The 20880-nt window shown below is 44.1% G+C and overlaps 1 protein-coding gene across 5 annotated transcripts in view; it reads left to right on the top strand.

The window, feature by feature from the left end:
- Positions 1-20880, top strand: part of DNAH14 (dynein axonemal heavy chain 14) — a 407059-nt gene that overhangs the window by 252968 nt on the left and 133211 nt on the right. For all 5 annotated transcript variants that reach the window (XM_042925989.1, XM_042925990.1, XM_042925991.1 and 2 more), the window contains 4 exons: positions 1110-1318; positions 2080-2332; positions 13538-13622; positions 14739-14968. In XM_042925989.1, the coding sequence (XP_042781923.1) occupies positions 1110-1318; positions 2080-2332; positions 13538-13622; positions 14739-14968 (777 nt within the window). The remainder of the gene's footprint in view (positions 1-1109; positions 1319-2079; positions 2333-13537; positions 13623-14738; positions 14969-20880) is intronic.

Genomic DNA, 20880 nt, shown 5'->3' on the forward strand with positions numbered 1-20880 from the left:
CATGTTATGGCATCCTACCTACATACATAATCATGGCGCTGAAGTGGTAGGTCGTGCACGGCCCTTTCAGCTTATAAACGGACATTATATCTCACAAGAAGCAAGCAGACGTTCAAGTAGAGAGAAGTCTTGGGTGGAAGCCTGCGGACGCTCCCAGCCCAAATAACACAGCCCATACACACGCGTCTGAACAGAACTAGGCATCCATCGCGTGCTGCTTTGTGGCGTGGGTGTGCGGTGTGGGGTGCGAGGAGGCGGGGCACGGAGAGCGTGTGGTAAGGCGCCTGCTCCGGAGGAGGTGAGCGTCCCGGCCGGAGCCCCATCAGCTCACTGCTCCGGGCTGAGCCTCGAGCACCGCAGGCACCAGCCGGACGCTTATGTTCCAGGCCCGGAAAGAGACTTCTGCTCTTGCTTGTCCTGATTCAGAATTCCTGAATGTCTGTGTGTCCCTCTCCTGCATTCAGGTTGGGGAGGGTGGTCTGCGGGCAGAGCAGGTGCCTTCCGGGGACCTGGAGGCAAGTATGGCAGCTGCTGACTTGGCATCCCGGCCTCTTGGCCCCGACTCTGGGATCCTTTAAAGTCCTTCAGGCGGCTAACTATTTTCCTTCTGCACGGTGACCCACACGCTCCTCCCCTGTCTTGACCGACAGATTTCCTAGAACTGAGGAGCAGGTTGGCGCGTGTAGAACATGGAAAGAGGAGCCAGTGGGGCCACAGCGCAAACAACTCTATTTGTCTGCTTCCCTTCTCTGTCCCCCAGAGGCAGCATGTCCAGAAAGTATCCTGGGTGGAAGGGGAGCTCACCAAGCGCATGATTATGGGAAAGACAGATCCAGGGTCTTGCTCTTCTCCGAATGTAAGGGCCGACTACACAAGCAGCAATCCGAGAACGTGGGCCGGGTTTGAAGAGTGGTTAAGCCTGTGGTCCGAGTAGTTATTTCTACCTAACATGTTAGAGACTACACATGAACACATTCACCCTGCTGCTCTCTAGGGTGTCATTTTTCACCTTGTTAGAAAATATTTTCCAAACAAAATAGGGAATTTGTAAAATTGTAACACAAGAAGACTGAGATACTCTGTTACATTAAAAATATTTCTCTCTCCAGACCACGATTGGCAGTGGATTATTTTGGATGGTCCAGTGGATACGTTTTGGGTAGAAAATCTAAACTCCATGCTGGATGATACTAGAACGCTGTGTCTGGCAAACAGTGAGCGAATAGCCTTAACTAGTAACATACGAGTGATTTTTGAGACGGACAGTCTCTCTCAGGCCAGTCCTGCAACCGTCAGCCGGTGTGCAATGGTCTACATGGTAAGTTCCCAAAAACAAACGTGTTAAGGAAAACGTGTTGTTTAGGGTAATAAGGGTAATAACTAGTCATTACCTACAGCGTTCCTGATGATGGTTTTATGATTACCTCTGGACCTGGCAGGGTTTTGTGTCCCCTCAAGTCTCCTAACCCAGGAGTGAAAGGAGCGTAGTCTCTCCTGTTTAAATGAGGACGACCCGGTAATTGGGGTGGCAGGTGTCCCACAACTGTGAGTGGTGCTTTCGATGGACAGCACAGGCTGCTGGTGACTTGTCTTTCCCACGGAGGAGAGACACCTTTCCTCACCTGCCTGTGACCCTGAGGGCCCGTGAAGTATATTTTGCCAAGACAGTGGTGGGGGATGGAAGGCACACAAAGATTAAGTGTCTTCTCTCCATGAAATTAATCATTAGCCATGGTTGGCCCTATGTTCTGATCCGCTGAACGGATCTTAGCTGTAATGAAGCTAAGAACAGTGCTGCTTTTCTGGCTAAGCCACTCCCCTTGCCGGGTACACGTAACCTCCCCCCCAACCCCTCCCTACACACAGTTCCCCACCACGTGTTGTCTTGTAAGACCAGGGTTAAAACCATAAGTCGTCTCAGAGACAGGTCCTTCTTCAAGGTCTTGATCAGCTGCCCTTTGACGACTGATGATGCTGTGTTTTGCTGGGGGCGGAGGTGAAGTAAAGATAGTAAGGAGGAGGATGGACGCCTCATTTTTCTTTACTTACGTAAAATTACCTTGTGCTTTATATCGTTAGGATCCTGTTGATCTGGGATGGGAGCCCTATGTCAAGTCGTGGCTGTTGAAAACTTCTAAAATTATGAGTCAAACAGGAGTGAGTTGTCTTGAATTGTTGATTAAAAATAGCGTCACAGACGGACTACAGTTTATAAAGAAGCATCAGAAACGTCAGCCGTTTCCTGTACAGGACCTAGCAGTGGTCACAACTCTCTGCAGGATTCTTGATGCCTTCTTTGAGTTCATGAGTGAAAATGGAGGCTTTGGAAAATGTGAGCTTTTTCCCCTTCTGAGTCATATCAATGGTCTTGTGTGTCACTTAATCAATGCTAGCTATTTATCACCTTCTATTAAATTTTACAAGAGAAACAGAGAAAGGAAGACCAGGAATTTTCAGTCTATTTGAACCAGACACACACATGGAAGAAACTAAAAATCACTAACAAAGGGGCATATCAGTGACATAAACTAATGTCGTACATATGTTGGTGGGTCACATGGAAAACGAGGATAAGGAATTCCGAGAGGGTCTTTCTGAGGGAAGAATGCTTTGCTTGTTTGTTGGTTTTAAGGATTCTTAGAGATGGAAATAATGGAGGGAAGTGTGTCCAGGATCCTCGGCAAAAGCTGTAATCATGCACAGGTGTAAACCTGGAGAGTAGTAAAACGTGTTGGGTGAGAGCAAAAGATTCCGGAAATAGTGCGGCATTATTGCTAACAGCACGGCCCCTGGAGTCAGAAGCCTGCCTCCCAAGACCAGTTCCATTGCTTCCCGAGGAGATGGCTAATTAGGCCAGGCTCCCAGGCTGTCTCCAAAACCCAATTCTGGATCCCCCAAACTAACAGAAATGGTAAGAAGCCCCTGGGGTGACAAGAGGGTAAGGTCCCACGCGGGGAGCACGGTAGGTCCGAGAGGAAGAGAGCCGGATACCACGAATGGGCGAACATTTAGGTTGGCCTCTCCCCTTCTCGTGGTTTCCTTGTAGCTTCCCTCAGCGGCTGACCTTTCGTAGTCCCATTTTCACCGGGAAGTTCTTTCAGGGCCTCAGGGCCCCAGGTCCATTCAAGAGTCTAATCCTGCTGCCTTCCTTCTCTTGCACAAAGTCCACCCTCCTGGATCACTCATAAAAGCCCGGTTCTGCCGCAGCCTGTACTGGGTGGCACACCCCAGGGCGCAGTGGGTGGTGCGTGTGCATTTACTCCTCTGACTTTCTTCTTTGTGTCTGATTCTGAGGGAGCGCCCCACCCCCTTTTTATAGCTCAGCTGTGGTTAGCTCTTGTTAGGATAGTTTTTCTCCACACTTATGTGTTTGTGGTGGTAGGTAGCCGTCTATTTCTGGCTGATTTGCCACATTAATGAGATTCAGTAAATTGGAAAACCTATTTGAGATGGATAATTTTGAAGTGAAATATAAATTTTCCCAAGTGATCTTTAAAAAAGGAAAAATCTGATAGAAAGTTGAATTTTTTTAACATTTATTTTTGAGAGAGAGAGAGAGAGAGGGAGGGAGACACAGAATCTGAAGCAGGCTCCAGCCTCCAAGCTGTCAGCACAGAGCCCGATGCGGGGCTGGAACTCATGAACGGTGAGATCATGACCTGAGCCGAAGTCGGACGCTTAACTGACTGAGCCATTCAGGTGCCCCGAAAGTTGAATTTTTAAAAGGCTTCTCCCACCCTCCCAAAAATACTGAGCCAAGCTCATTAAATTTTGTTGGTAAATTTCACCAAGCTTTTGCAGAACAAATTGTCTTTATAGAATCTGTTCAAAAGAATAGAAAAAGAAGGAAAGCTACACAACTTGTTTTATGAAGTTCGTATGCAGTTGATGCCCAAACCAGACAAGGTGATACGGAATGGACAATTATAGACCAAGTCTGTTCATAAATGTGGATGCTGAGATTATAAAAAAAAAATACTAGAAAACTAGGGGGACTAAAGATACACCACGACAAAGTAGCTTTGCCTTCAGCATGTAAGAATGATTTAACGTGACAATTATCTGTCAGAATAACTTGCCAAATAAGCCTATCAAAAGAAAGAAACTATGTCATTATTTCAATAAATGGGAAATGCATTTAAATAACATTGTACAACTTACATGTTAAAAGACACTTGGTGGGGTACCTGGGTGGCTCAGTTAATGGACTTCAGCTCAGGTCATGATCTCACAGTTTGTGGGTTCAGGCCCCGCGTTGGGCTCTGTGCTGACAGCTCAGGGCCTGCAGCCTGCTTTCAGATTCCCTCTCTCTGGAGCCTGCTTCCCTCTCTCTGACCCTCCACCCCCCCCCCAAAATAAATAAATATTAAAAAAATAATAAAAGATACTTGGCAATCCAAAAAAAGATAACTTACTTTTTTTTTTTTTTAATGTTTATGTATTTTTGAGAGAGACAGAGACAGAGTGTGAACGGGGCAGGGGCAGAGAGAAAGGGAGACAGAATCCGGAGCAGGCTCCAGGCTCTGAGCAAGCTGTCAGCACGGAGCCTGATGCGGGGCTCGAACCCACAAACCGCGAGATCATAACCTGAGCCGAAGTCAGACGCTCAACCAACTGAGCCACCCAGGCGCCCCAGAAAGATAACTTTCTTAACCCTTGGCTTTTTCTATTAAAAACCTACAGTAAACATTTTCAGCAGTAATCATTAGATGCATTCCTATCGATTCAGAACCTTGGGAGTTTCTTGGGTGAATCTGAAACTGGCACCCACACCTGGAGGGTGAGGAGAGACCAAAGAAAGAGGCAGACTAATCCAGATTGGGAGCTGGCAGGGTTTTCTTTTTTGTAACTGAAGCAGAGTTAACAGACAGCATTGTTAGTTTCGGATGCAGTACAGTGATTCAACCTTTCTGCACCTCACCCTGTGCTCAGCATGATGGGTGTTCTCTTAGTTCCCTTCACCTGTTCCACCCATCCCCCACCCAGCTCCCCTCTGGCAACCACCAGTTTGTTCTCTGTTTTTAAGGGTCTGGGGTGGTTTTTTTTTTGTTGTTTTTTGTTTGTCTCTGTTTGTCTTTGTTCATTTGTTTCTTAAATTCCATGTATGCTCGAAATCATATGGTATTTGTCTTTCCGACTGATTTCACTTAGGATGATGCCTTCTAGGTCCCTCCATGTCATTCCAAATGGCAAGATTTCATTCTTTTTCATGGCTCAGTAACATCCCACTACACACACACACACACACACACACACACACACACACACACCACTTCTTTATCCATTCATCTGTTTTTTGTAAGTTTTTACTTAGATTTCAGATAGTGAACATACAGTGTTATATTAGTTTCGGGTGCACAGCACAGTGATCCAACACTTCCCTGCATCACCCGGTGCTCATCACAAGTGCCCTCCTTAATCCCCATGTCCTATCTCCCCCGTCCCCCACCACCTCCCCTTTGGTGACCATAAGTGTGTTCTCTAGAGTTAAGAGTCTGTCTGTTGGTTTTCCTCTCTCTCTCTTTTTTTCCTTTTGCTCATTTGTTTTGTTTCTTAAATTCCACATGAGTGAAATCATATGGTATTTGTCTTTCTCTGACTTACTTTGCTTAGCATCATACTCCCTAGCTCTGTCCACATGATTGCAAATGGCAAGATTTCATTCTTTTTATGGCTGAATAATATCCCATTGTATATATATACACCACATCCTCTTTATCCATTCATCAGTCACTGGGCACTTGGGCTATTTCCATAACTTGGTTATTGTAGATAGCACTGCTATAAACATAGGATTGTATGTCTCCCTTTGAATTAATATTTTTGTATCCTTTGGGTAAATACCTAGTAGTGCAATTGTTGGGTCATAGGGTAGTTCTATTTTTAACTTTTCAAGGAACCTCCACACTGTTTTCCAGAGTGGCTGCTGCACCAGTTTGCATTCCTACCAAAAGTGCAAAAGTGTTCCCCTTTCTCCGCATCCTCACCAACATCTGTCCTTGCCTGAGTTGTTAATTTTAGCCATTCTGACAGGTGTGAGGTGGTATCTCCTCATGGTTTTGATCTGCATTTTCCTGATGATGAGTGATGTTGAGCATCTTTCCATGTGTGTGTTGGCCATCTGGATGTCGTCCTTGGGAAAAATGCCTGTTTATGTCTTCCGCCCATTTTTAATTGGATTGTTTGTTTTTTGGGTATTGAGTTAGATCAGTTTCTTATATATTTTGGATACTAACCCTTTATTTGCAAATATCTTCTCCCATTCTGTAGGTCACCTTTTAGTTTTATTGATTGTTTCCTTCTCTGTGGAGAAGCTTTTTATCTTGATGAAGTCCCAGTGGATTATTTTTGCTTTTGTTTCCCTTGCCTTAGGAGACTTATCTAGAAATAAGTTGCTACAGCTGAGATCAAAGAGGTTACCAACTATGTTTTCCTCTAGGATTTCTATGGTTTCATGTCTCACACTTATGTCTTTCATCTATTTTGAATTTATTTTTATTTTGGTGTAGTTCCATTCTTTTGCATGCAGCTGTCCAGTTTTCCCAACACCATTTGTTAAAGAGAGTGTCTTTTTTCCATTGGATATTCTTTCCTGCTGTGTCAAAGATTAACTGACCATAGCGTGTGGATTCATTTCTGGGTTTTCTGTTTCATTCCACTGATTTATGGATGGACACTTGGGTTGTTTCCGTATCTTGGCTATTATAAATAATGCTGCAAGAAACATACGGATGCTGTATCTTTTTGAGTTAGGGTTTTCAGTTCTGTTTAGGTAAATACCCAGTAGTGGACTTCTGTTTTCAATTTTTTGAGGAACCTCCCTACTGTTTTCTACAGTGGCTGCGCCAGTTTGCACCCACAGCGGTCCAGCACAGACCTCATCTGTCAGTTTCCTTGCCTATAAAAACCGCCTGCTTCTGCTGCTACAGTTTAGTAAGCTAGGGAACTAAGAGATGACGTTTGTCTTGGGCAGCTATGAGTAGGTCTCCACACCTGCTTTCCAGAGTTTTAAAAGTTTATGTAGAGGCCTTCATGAGGTTTGGTAACGTACATAGTCCAGATGGCGTCAACACGTTGCTGTCTCAAGGCCGCGTCCTTGAAATGGCTCCGAGTGGAGGAAGCGGGCAGAACATCCATCCCCAGGACAAGGGAGGGGAAGGAACCTCTGATTACCTCCATCCAGCTTAGAGGTCACCAGCAGTCGTGTCTTCTCGATGACTTCCTTCACCATTTTATCTCCTGCGATGGGTTTTTTACAATCTTAATTGCCCCCTCTTCCACAATGTGCCCTGAGTGGTCGGCATGGGGTCTCAGCAGCATGGAGATGGCTCGTTTGGTGGTTATCTGGCTGCACTGGGGCAGGTACCACAGCAACAATACAGGCACATTCAGGAGAAGACACAGATGAAGATAATGATTCCCAAAATGAGCAACAATGTTTGTTTCCATTCAGAGCCCCGTGACCCAAACCACTGATTTATCAAGTGCCCGAGGTTGGGGCTGGGATCATTAACACCTTCACTTGTGGGTTCATGTGACTTAATAAATATGATACGTTAACAGACTCATCAGGTATGAACGCATAACATTTTGCCTGGATAATAGTACGGGGGCCTCCTTGTTAGACAGTAATCATGTCCAAGGCCGTCTTATTTTGGAAGACAGCTTTTCTCATTAGAGATATTTTCGGATTCAGTAAAGATGGGCTTTGTTGGCTCTCATTTGAGGCTTGCTAAACGGATTTGGTGGCTTCTGTGTGTGCTGTGGTGCCCTCCAGGCTGGTGGAGGAAAAAAGATGACAGCCACGCGAAAACAGGACGTGCCCACCTTGCCTTGGAGAGAGAGAGGTCAACAGCTTTAGAAACCTGACTCGGTTGTGCACACCATACCTGTTGGCCAGGGACGGGAGCTCCTCTGTTCCAGTGGGATGACTCATTGCAAGTCCTAGGAGATAATGTCTTCCCAGGCACGATGGGGCTGGGATGTTTCCTGTGATTTTACGTCTTTATGCTACCGGGTGTTTGGGCTGGGGTCCGCAGTCTGGCCCGTGGGGCAGTGGACTCTGACTCTTCACACGTCTTAAAGCCTGGGCGGTACTTCAGTCTACCTGGCCAAGGAGATTTTACTCGTTAGTAATTCAGTCTGCCGCTTTATATTTTTTTCAGTTAACCTTTCTGCTTGCAGAAGATACTGGAAAGGTGCATCCTGCATTTAGTGTGGTGTTCTTTCGCCTAGTCTTGTATATCATGACCTTTAAAATGTGGCCCTCAGTCATTGTTCTGCTCAACGAGGGCATCGGTATAAGGGGCTCAGCTTCTTTAGTCCCCTCACGACAATAGCCGGGCTTGCATAGCAGTAGGGGAAAGCTTGGGTGAGACCCGATGTGGCGTCCAGACCAAAAAGGACATGTTTAGAACCCTCGCTCAGAGAGAGGAGTTCAACATAACCAGTGTGCTAATTCTTGATACCAAAGCTTATTTTTCCTTAGGCCGATTAAATAGAGATCTTTTATAAATTAATTTTGACAATATAATCTGGAGGTACAAAAATGTTGTTTATAGAGAGCATATACCCAGACACATACATACACACCCAGACAGCTACGGAGACCCTATAGCTTTAATAATAAAATGCACCCAGGAATCTGGTAAAACCCACTAGTTTATAAATAACAGTTGAGCTCAGACCGTGTCTGTGGCAGATGGGGCAAGTTAAGGTTTCCCGACCGAATGGCCAGAGTGTTTTACTGGTATTCACGGGGAAGACTTAAGGTTTGTGTTTGCCCTTGATGAGTTTCCTCCTGGAGGCTGAGGCCTGGATGTGGGGGAGAAGCTTGTACTGCCCCCTGTATCCACCCTTCTGTTCCTGTCTCAGGTGCGCAGGGGCGGCGTCTTAGTTCTCTCATGGGGTAATCACATTTTAAAGACATGATCAGATTTCCATTTTCAAGGGACAGAGAGAAAATGTAAGTTTTCCTCCTAGGACTTTTGGGGAGTACTTCTGTATTAGCAGATGTCCGGGGTAGTCGCTGTTTAAAATCTGTCTTCATATTAGGGTCAGATGACATGGGGCACTTCATCTGCTCCGTTGTCCAGCCGAACGTCCTCCCCTCTGCTGCCCTCATTTTGTCCGTGATTCCCCCTCTTAGATTCCCCATCAGGATATGTCCGAGGGCTCGGGCCGTGACGGGTGGCACTTGGGCCCTCCTCGTTCCGTAAAACCAGCAGACGGAAGAGGGGGCAGACAGGTGCACATCTCGTTCTCACCTCGGTTCTTCTCACTTCCTAACCCGAACTCCAGACCCCGCTCGGGCGTCAGTGGCCAGCCCCTCACGGCAGCCACCGGCGCCCTTCTCTGCTGCGCCGTGCTACCGTGTGTCCTCAGCTCACATCCGACTCGGGGGCCATCCCTCCCTGTGCAGAGGTTCGTGGCTAGCCTGGGACTTCCCCTCGTGGATGCCTTGTTCCCAAGTCGAGTTTCTTTTGTCCCCTGACAGTTGTAGGTTTGCTTCCTGGGTGGAGTTCAAATTGGCCCCTATATGCGGAGGCAGGGAGACACCCAAGAGGCCACTCCAGGTTGTAGGTGGCTGTGGCGGTCAGCAAGAGAGCCTACATACAAGGCTCGTCTTGAAGGACTGCAGGATGAGCGGATCCCCGCACCCACGCACAAGAGTCTTAAAAGCTTATACAGAGGCCTTAGTGGGATTCAGTCGTCCTATTCATTCAGGGTGTTCTCGACAACACGTTGCTCTCTCGAGACCACATTCTTGGAATGGCTCCTGGCGTTGGAACAGTGGGCACCACGTGCACTCCAACGACGGGAGAGGGGTAACAAATGTCCAGTTGCCTGGGTCCAGCTTGTGGCCCAGCCGCGGTCGCGTCCTCTCGATGGCCTCCTCCAACAATTCTGTTAATGCTGCGTTTACTCCTGTTACTATTCAACATGGTCTTGGGGGTGCTAATCAATGTAGCAATAGTTAGAGGGGAAAAAGGAGGTTTCTGAGAAGTAAAAAGGAAGAGGGGCATCTGGCTGGCTCAGTCCGTTAAGTATCTGACTCTTGATTTTGGCCAAGGTCACACATGAACTCAAGGCTTATGAGTTTGACCCCACGTCGGGCTCCGAGCTGGCAGTACAGACCCTGCTTGGGATTCTCTCTCTCTCTCTCTCTCTCTCTCTCTCTCTCACTGCCCCTCCCTCGCTCATGCTCCCTCTCAAAAATAAACATTAAAAAAACAGAAAGAGACAAAACTATTACTGTATGCAGAGGCTATAGTCCTATTCATTATTAAAAAAAAAAAAAAAAACAGAAAAATCAGCAGTTGATTAGAATTGGAGATTACAGCGAAGTCACCAGATGTTAAATCAGTGGGCAAACATCAGTAGTGTACTTACCACCAAGTTTCATAAAAATATCCTTGGGGCGCCTGGGTGGCGCAGTCGGTTAAGCGTCCGACTTCAGCCAGGTCACGATCTCGCGGTCCGTGAGTTCGAGCCCCGCGTCAGGCTCTGGGCTGATGGCTCGGAGCCTGGAGCCTGTTTCCGATTCTGTGTCTCCCTCTCTCTCTGCCCCTCCCCCGTTCATGCTCTGTCTCTCTCTGTCCCAAAAATAAAAAAAAAAAAAAAAAAAAAAATATCCTTCTATATTTTATAACCTGGTTATGAAATATATTTTGTTATAACCTATATTTTTTAACCTTGTTAGAGTTTTATTTTTAGCTTAAATTATCAACAGTGTAAAAAGAAAACCTCAGACTGGGAGAAATTATTTTCAAATCACATTATCTGCTAAGGAGTTAATATCCAGAATATATAAGGAATTCCTGCAACTTAACAAAAACCCAAACAACCTAATTAAGTTTATTTATTTATTTATTTTGAGAGAAAGAAAACAGGGGGTAGGGGCAGACAGAGAGGGGTGCAGAGGACCTGAAGCAGGCTCCGAACTGTCAGCACTGAGCCCGACGTGGGGCTCGAACTCATGAACCGTGAGATCGTGACCCGAGCCGAAGTCAGACACTTAACCCACTGAGCCACCCGAGCACCCCAAACAACCTAATTTAAAAGGAGGTGAAAGACCTGAATAGACCTTTCTCCAAAGAAAATATGCAAATGGCCAACAAGCAAATGAAAAATGCCCGACATCACTAATTATTAAAGAAATGCATGAAGGCAAACCCACAGTGAGATACCACTTCATAGCCGCTAGGATGGCGATTATAAAATTTTTTGAAAATCAGAAGATAACAGATTGGGGCATGGATGTGGAGAAATTGGAACTCTTGTGCACTGTTGATGACCATGTAGAATGAGGCAGCCGCTATGGAGAACGGTATGGCTGTTCCTAAACAGATTGGACATAAAATTATCACTTGACCCAACAATTCCACTTCGGAGTATATATGCAAAAGACCTGAAGCAAGGACTTGAACAGATATTTGCACACCCGTGTTCACAACAGTGCGATTCATAAGAGCCAAAAGGTGGAAACCACCCAGTGGTCTCTTGACAGAAGAATGGATATTCTTCAGCCACAAAAAGGAATTCTGACACATGCTACAACATGGATGACCCTGGGGGACAGTATACTAAGTGAAATAAGTCACAAAAGGACACAATTGTATGAATCCATTTATATGAGGTACCTGGAAAAGGCAAATGCACGGGGACAGAAAGTAGACTAGCGATTACCAGGGTCTGGGAGAAAAGGGAATGGGGAGTTGTTGTGTAAAGGGTGTAGAGTTTTAGTACGACATGATGGAAAGTTCTAGATATGGATGGTGGAGATGGTTGTGCAAAGCCGTAAACGTACGTAATGCCATTGAACTGTACAGTTAGTGGTCAAAATGGTCAATTTTATGGCATATATTCTACCTAATAAAAAGAGTTTTTTAAATTATTCCCCCAAAATTTTCAGGACTTGATATAAACCCTCAAATATGCAGTGGCATTCCTGCCCTCATAGACCATTCCACACCCTACAATGTATGCGTATACAGAGGATTCTTCCTCCACATTTTCAGCTAACCTAGCGACCGAGACAGGATAGAGGGGAGAGCAGATGTAGAAGTTACCCGAGTCCGGGGATCTTTTCACAACTACTAAAATTTCCAATACACAAAATTCTTAAGAAAATGTTTAACCTTACAGATCATGAAAGGAACATTTCTTTGAAAATAGCATACAATTTTCATCGGATAAGAGATTTTTGAATGAAGAAAACACACCGATAGCTAAATGTATTCACCTATAAACTCTCACAGAAGTTATTTGAGGTATAAATTGATTCAGCCTTTCTTAGTGAACCATCTGGCAATCTATGTTAAAAATATGGGGTGCTTGGGTGGCTCAGTCGGTTGAGCGTCCGACTTCAGCTCAGTTCACGATCTCACGGTTCGAGAGTTGGAGCCCCGTGTCGGGCTCTGTGCTGACAGCTCAGAGCCCAGGGCCTGCTTCGGATTCTGTGTCTCCCCCTCTCTCTGCCCCTGCCCCTGCTCACACTCTGTCTCTCTCTCTCTCGACAATAAATAAACATTAAAAAAATTTATTTTTGAATAGCAAAATACTCTGCCCTAGAATCTCTTATTCTAAGAATTCATTATAAAGAAGTAATAACTGAAGTATATAGATTTATGCACAAGGAGCTTTATTTATAGCATAATTATTTATAATCCTAAAACAGCAAGAATCTGAATTCCATCAGCAGGAGAAGGACTTCCTGGACTGTGGTGTGGCAATGTCACATTTCACTGGAAAGACATGAAGACGAACTTAAAAAGCAGAATGAGAAGCCAACCCTCTTTCTAACTTTTGATTTGAGCTTAGATATTAAAGTATTGTATTTAAAAATACTAGAATGACATTGTATTAAATGCCATCATGACATGCATGAGCATTTAATCATCGTTACCCACGTGTGGTGGAATCGTAGAGTGACAGGTTCTACAAGAAGCCTGTATTATGTCAGTATAAAGAAAACAAACATCATAACAACAAAAGTAAGCTAAAGGGAGGAAGAAATAATCGCTCACTCTTTGTGCTCCTGCATGGTGTGCGTGACGGGGACGAGACAGGTGGGTGACGGGAGATGGAAGGAAACCAAAACCTCGACCCCCTGCCGAAGATGCACCTGTTTGCTGTTTGTTTCAGCGAATTTAAATCTGTTGTCTGAAAGCGTCCTTCTCTTCATCAGGACCCACGTATTAGTTAGTTTGTCACATGCACCACATTACCTGAATGTTCTAGGGTTTCATGTTAGAACAGTCAAACTTACAGAAAAGTTGCTAGAATAGAATGACGAAGTGTGTAGATGTACGCTTCAAATAAGTAAGAAGCATTTCAGACAATGGCAGGTCCGTTCCCTGCTCCTCTTTCCTTCGAAAGGTAGCTCGCACTCTGGTCTGATGAGGTAGCTGTATGTGCAAGAAAAACCTCTGTGACAGTTCAGAAATGAAACAGTGTTGAATGTTAACCTCGCTAATTAACCAGGTAAATTCTGGGTCTATTGTTCACTGTGGAAAAATACTCTTCCCTTTTTAAGGTGACGATTGGAAGGACGTTTCAACTGGGGAGAAAGATTCTCCACGTGCAAAAGTTTCTGCCAAATTCAAGAATACAGAAGAGAGGTCAGTTATTCATTCAGCAGACATGGTTAAGTACCTTCTGGGTGCCGGACACTCCAATAAGCACAGAATTACTAGGCAATAAACCTGTACCAGTTCTGGAAAGAAGGGGTCGTGTTTGTTTTGTCTGCAGTAGCTGATACACAGTAGGAATTCAGTAAACATTCTCTAAATGAACTGTTTCACAGGACTGGAAATTTCAAATACCGTGTGTGTGTGTACTGTAGAAGAATGTTTGCCAGTACGCTTCGGTTCAGTGATCTGTTTTTAGGATTTTCATAATTTGTAAATAATTTTATGATAATGCTGAATCCTGAACTATTTTACATGCCTTGAAATCAGGCCCAAGCCCCTGATTCAGCTCCATCACCTTCGGCCCGGTTTCTGTAGAATTTCAGGGTCCACAGACCAGGGTGACCCTGTCAGCCCAGACTGGACGAGACTCTCCCCACACTTACAGCACCTGCCACTAGCCAGGTTGAAGTAAATCAGGCCCTCGGACTTGGTTGAGAGGAGACAGTATGAGTAACTATTCACTTGCTTGTGTATTTCTACATAAAATGGAAAAAGACCAGATCCTCTCCCAAAAGATAGGTAAATCTCAGCTAATAACTTGACCTAAAATAGAAGTGAATCACGTGTACTAAATCAGTGAAATAAAGGTTGACTACAAATCTCTTACACTAATGGTACTTTAAAAATAGTGACAATATTGGGGCGCCTGGGTGGCTCAGTCGGTTAAGTGTCCAACTTTGGCTCAGGTCATGATCTTACGGTTCGTGAGTTCGAGCCTAGCATTGGGCTCTGTGCTGACACCTCAGAGCCTGGAGCCTGCTTCAGATTCTCTGTGTGTGTCTCTCTCTGCCCCTCCCTCATTCACGCTCTATCTCTCTCTCTGTCTCAAAAATAAACATTAAGAAAAATTGAAAAAAAAATATTAACAGTATATAATCTACATGACTTAGCAAAGAAGATTCTACATTAACCTTAAAACATTTATGTCAATACCTAACTGTATCCTAACATTTAATAATGAGACTTGGACATGAAATTGAAATACATCACTGAACTTTCTTCTAAAAGTGTTAACCTTCGTCCTTCTACATGCATCTACCCCAGAGCTGAAAGTACATGGTATCTGGAAAAGAATCCTGATAAATTGAAAGTAGTGATTCAGAAGCTCTTCATGTTTGCCTTTACGTGGGCGTTTGGAGGCGTTTTACAACATGAAAGTGACCCTGAAGGTGAGACGGTGCTGTATCGGAGCTGTGATCCCAGTTCAGCCGCCAGAGTCACTTACGGCTTTGACAATCTCGTCCGCAAACTGTTTGAAAATAATCCACAAGTAGGTAAGTTCTGGGCGGTGTTCGGGGGAAACAGTCGTAATTATGCTCACTTTAGAATGTTAGTTTGAAACTCCGTATGGTTGGGCTCCTATTAAAATGCCCGTCTTTGCAAATGTGAGGTGAAAGGCAAAACGTTAATATGCACACTCCAGCCCCGTCCTCCCAGGAAATGAGGCGGAAGGAAATTAGATTCCGGGCTGCTTCTGGTTTCCCAGGAAGCTGTAATGCAAGTAAAGCAGAAGAACAGAGGTAGCGCCTCAAAACTGTGACCTCAGCCCCGCTGAGCCCTTCGGCTGAACAGCTGGGTCTGTATTCTCCACAGCATCTCCCAGCGGGAACTTCTGCAGAAGGAAATACCAGTTTCATATGGTTTTATTTTATTTTTTAACGTATGTTTAATGTTTATTTATTTATTTAGAGAGAATGAGCAGGGGAAGGGCAGAGAGGGGGGAGAGAGAGAGAGAATCCCAAGCAGGCTCCACACCATCAGTGCAGAGCCCGACGCAGGGCTCGAACCCATGAACCGTGAGATCATGACCGGAGCCGAAATCAAGAGTCACACTCTTAACTGACTGAGCCACCCAGGCACCCCATATTTAAAGACTAACATTTTAAAAATTATCTTAGGAGGACTTAGGTTTCTTTATTGTGTATGTTTTTTGCATCAGTTCTAACAAATGGAATCTATCCTAATGTTCTGAAACAGTCACCCTTACCAACTAGCTGTTGTTGATTAAAGGGACCTGGAAAAGACAAAGGCTTCATTGGTTCAGGTGCCCGAAAGGCCCAAATACTGAACGTGAATATATTTAGAAGAACTTTGTTAGATAAAGATGAGAGAGAAAAAAAAAAATGACCAGAAGTACAAATTCTACTACTTTGTGTGATGTAACTCTTAAAGCATCCTTTTGAAGTTATTTCTAAAAGTTCTGTTTAAGACGTCTGGATCGCAAAGTTTTATGTTATTTCCTATGGAAATTAACTTTTAATGTCAAAGCATGGCATGTTAATTTGTTGTCAAACTCTGTGATTCGACTTGATGTCGCTAACTCTTATGGTGTATAAACTGCCCTCAGTTCCATTGTTTCCTCTCCCTGTGAGCCTGAAGACAAGACCATAAATTACACATTATCTTAGATTGTTGATCTCAAAATGGTGAATGTGAAATTCTGTTCTGTGATCTGAAGCACCAGTGGAAAAGCTAGTTTGGGACGAGCGTGTATGAAGGCAAGGAAGGAGAGGCAGGTGGTAGCAGTTGTACAAGGTACAAGACCATCAGAGTGGAAATGAGAAGAGAAGACAGCCCACAGACCTCCCACTCGTAATCATCCCGTGAACAAAATTGTAAAACACAAAACAATACCAACAAAGTCACCCATCATTATATTAACTCATTCCAGATGAAAGTATCGGATCCTAACAGAGACTTTACTTTAATGTGAATGTGTTTAGGGTTCTCTAAAAGATAAACAAGGAAATGGCATCTGTTTCTACATAAATAAGCAATTATGAAGCAAAAACAAACAAACAAAAACAAGTAGAAATGAACAAACATGTGGCTATGAAAAAGGACCAAATAGAAATTCTACTCTTGGCATCACCGCATCACCAGAGAAAGAATTAGTAAATAGAAACCTAGAGACAAGTCTTCGAGTTTTCTTCATATTGACTTTGTGTATTTCTTACTAAGCTTAGTTGTAAGTATTCCGTCTTTTTTTCCTTTGGTTTTAGGTTTGCCATTCTAAATGGTGGCACTTAAAAGTGCTTCCCCAGTAAGTGTGGTCCTGCTTTTGTTGTTGTGTCCGCACTCTTCTCATTTTTAGGAGCTGTATTTGGTTCCTTTGTTTCAAATAGGCTTTGTCACTTTTTCATAGTTTCTCATCCTTTTTAGGTATTTTCAAGCTTACTTTTATTTCTTTCAACGTAACAAGCATGGCCGTCTTAGTTTATGCACCTGATCGTTCCAGTCATTCAAGTCTTGTTAATTTATGGCCGTTCCTTTGTTTCTGCTCATTACCTTTAACTGATGATTAAATTTGAAAAAACTATCTGTAGGAATAATTTACAGTTGAGGCTAACAGTTCCATTCTGTAGAAAGTGTACCCACTGCAGCCGTCACAGCTAAAGATCATCAGTGCATGTTACCCTTAGGGCAGAATTAGGTGAGGGGCAGGCTCGTTCCCTGACCGGAAACCGTTTCCTCACAAACTAGCTCTTAGTTGCAGGAGATAAAAACAACAGAGAAAGAAGGCAAAGGACGGATGTTACAATGAGCCCCCTTGCAGAATAGTGGCTTCCCGGAGAGTCCCACATCTCACCCCTTGGACCCTGTGAATATGCTGTCTCATAACAAAAGGGAGTTTGTGGATGTGATGAAGTGAAGGATCCTGAGATGGGAAGTTATCCTGGGTTACTTTACGGGGGGGCCAGTCTCGTCACAGGAGTCCTTTCCGATGCAAGAGGGAGGCGGAAGGGTCCGAGAGCGGGTAAGTGCTCTCTTACATGGCTCTCTTCAGCCATGTAAGTGCATGGCTGAAGAGATGGGCAGTTGCCGGCTTTGAGGATGGAGGCGGGGGCCACGAGCCACGGACAGCAGGTGGCCTCCCAAAACTGGAAAGGGAAAGAGCGGGATTCTCCTCGAGAGCCTCCAGAGGAACAGGGTCCTGCCAACACTCTGATTTTAGCCCAGTGGAAACGGGTTGGACTCCTGACCTCTAGGACTGAAAGAGAATAAATCTGTGTTGTTTTAAGACCCGTAAGCCTGTGGTGATTTGTTACAGCAGCAATAGGAAACTTACACAAAGGCATTTTTAGCCTGAACTTCTGCTTTCTTTGCTTGATAGATACCCCGATCATGCAGAAGTGAAATCAGCATGTGTACATTTGTTGGTACAATTGACACATTTCTCAGCTCTTTACTTGTGTCACCCTTCCCTTGGCGGCACAGCCCAGTGCCGGGAGGGGAAAGTGACGGCGTGTGTGTGAGCAGCCAGCTTCTCAGTTGTGCGGGACCCTACCAGGGAGGCCCATTTCTCGTTAGCCCCCCACAAAGGACTGAATTGTGAACTATTGAGTGTGGGGCAGTGAGTGGCTGGGAGAACAGCAGTCAGGATTCAGAATGGAGCATGTGAAAGGGACACGAATCCTGCTGAACAACTTTAGGACTCCAAGGAGCTCTACCCATGAGCTGCTGGTGACACCTTGCCTGAGGATCCCCTGAACTGGCCCATGGGCACCCGAACACTCCATGAGCCTCACCCATAAACACCCTCATCCGGTGGCCAGCACCCTGTGTGCACCACAGAAGGCAACTTTTTCACATGGCTGGTACAAAACTAGCCCAGCTGCAGGATTGGGAGAAATCACACGCAAATACAGCATCCAACCACCACCTTAGGGAAAGCAACAGGGAGGCTGTCGGTGCCCCGCCTGGCCGGGCAGGATGGAGAGAAGGCATACATGCCCAAAAATTACCCAACTGGAGAGAACCAGAAGAGTGCAGCAAGCGTTTCCATAGAAAATACTGAGAAAGCCTCAGAATCCTCAATGGGTCGAAGGAAGTTTTTTCTCTCCTACAGCCAGTTAGTAAAGACTTGAGGAAACTGCATCATCAAATGTGGAGACTGCAGTGAAGGACTTCAATGAGCATGAAAAGTCAAGGACACATGGCAGCCAAAGAAGTGCAGTATTTTTATAGTAACTGGCCCCAAAGAAACAGAGGTCTGTGGTTTTCCCAGTAAAGAATTTAAAATACTTGTTTTGAGGAAGCCCAGTGAGCTAAAAAGAAAATACTGGAAGATGATTCAATGAAATCAGGAAAACAAAATAAGAAATTTAACATGAACAAAATAAGAAATTTAACGGAGATAGGAATCATAAATAAGAACCAAACACAAGTGGTGGAGCTGGAGAGCACAACGAGTGAAACAGAACATCAACCAGACTGGATCAAGCAGAAGAAAGAACCTCTAAGACAGAAAGCAGGTCATTTGAAATTATCCACTCACAGGAGAACAAAGAGAAAAGAATGAAGAAAGCCTGTGAAATATGGGATATCATTAATTTTTAAAACTCTACACATTACTGGGGTCCCAGAAGGAGAAGTGAGGGAGAGAGGGGCAAAGGCTTAAAGAAATTATGGTAGAGAACTGACTGAATCCAGGGAGAGATTTAGATACCCGTTACATGAATTTCAGAGTTCCTCCAATAATTTCAACCCAAGAATCTTCTCAGATACCTTATAAACTATCTAAAGAAAGATAATTTGAAAATAGGCAAGGGAAAAAATTGCCCACCTACAGGGAATACCATAAGCCTCAGAAAATTTCTTGGCACAAACCTTGCACACCAGGAGAGAGTAGGATGATATATTCAACGTGCTGAAAGAAAAAAAAAAAAAACTGCCAACCAAGAATACTTCACCCCACAGAGTTGTCCTTCAGAAATGAAGGAGGGATGAAGACTCTCCCACACAAAAGCTGGGGAGTTCATCACCACTAGACCTGCCTTACAAAAAATGCTAAAAGGAGCTTTTCAAATTGAAATGAGGAAGGATGTTAATTAGTAACAGGAGAACACGTGAAATTATAAAAAACATTGGTAAAGGTTAGTATATAGTCAAATGTTCTAATATTGTAACATGTCGGTCTGTGAATCACTTAACTCTAGTATAAAAATTAAAAGATAAAAACATTAAAAATTACTGTAGCTCCAGTAATAAAGAGAAGTAAACTGTGACATGAATAGCATAAAATAGGAGGAGGGGTAAAAGAGTTTTTGCATGTGACTGAAATGAGCTTGTTATCAGCTTAAAAGACTATCATAGCTATAAGACACTGTATGCAAATGTCATGGTAACCACAGACCAAAAACCAAAAACCAACTGTAGATACACAAGAGATAAAGAGAAGGAAATTCAAGCACACCACTAGGGAAAATCATCAGTTCACAAAGGAAGGCAGGAAGAGAGGAAGAGGGAACAAGGGAACTATAAAAGACTGAGTAGACAAAACAGTCCTGTTTTGGCAGAAGAACAAAGCTGAAGGCATTGCACCCCCTTATATCAGACTGTATTACAAAGCTATAAAAGTCAAAACAGCATGATGCTGGCACTGAACACAGACACATGGACCAATGGAACAGAACAGAGAGTCCAGAAACAAGCCCATGCTTATATAGCCAACCAATTTTTGACAAAGGCACCAAGAAGATAGTCCCTTCAATAAAGAGAATTGGGAAAACTGGATAATCACATGCAAACTGAATAATGAAGTTGGACCCCTATTTACACCACTGACAAAAATTAACTCAAAATGGGTTAAGGACATAAATGAATCCATAGAACAGGAGAAAACACTTGAACGCCATATACATGTGTGATAAGGGGTTCACAGCCAAAATATATAAGGGACTCCTACAACTCAATAGCAAAACATAAATTCATAAATAACCCCAAATGCTCTGATTAAAAATGGCAGAGGACCTGAACAGAAGACACTTTCCCAAAGACACACAAATGACAAATAGGGCCATGAAAAGTCCAGTGTAATCATCACGTAAATGCACATGAAAACCGCAATGAGGTATTATTACCTTACATCTGTTAGAATGACTATTACTAAAATGGCAAACGACGGCAAATGTTAGGATGTAGAGAAAAGGGAACCTTGTACACTCTTGGTGAGAATTTAAATTCACATGGCCACTGTGGGAAACAGTATGGGGTTGGTGCAGCCACTGTGGGAGACAATGTGGAGGTGACTCAAAAAATTAGAAATAGAGCTACTGTGTGATCCAGCAATCTTATTTTGGGTGTATATCCAAAGGCAATGAATTCACTGTCTCCAAGAAATAATATTATCCCCATGTTCATTGCAGGATTATTCATAATAGCCAGGACACGGAAACAACCTAAG

The sequence above is a fragment of the Panthera leo genome, chromosome F3, assembly GCF_018350215.1.
Source record: "Panthera leo isolate Ple1 chromosome F3, P.leo_Ple1_pat1.1, whole genome shotgun sequence".
NCBI classification, from domain to species: Eukaryota; Metazoa; Chordata; class Mammalia; order Carnivora; family Felidae; genus Panthera; species Panthera leo.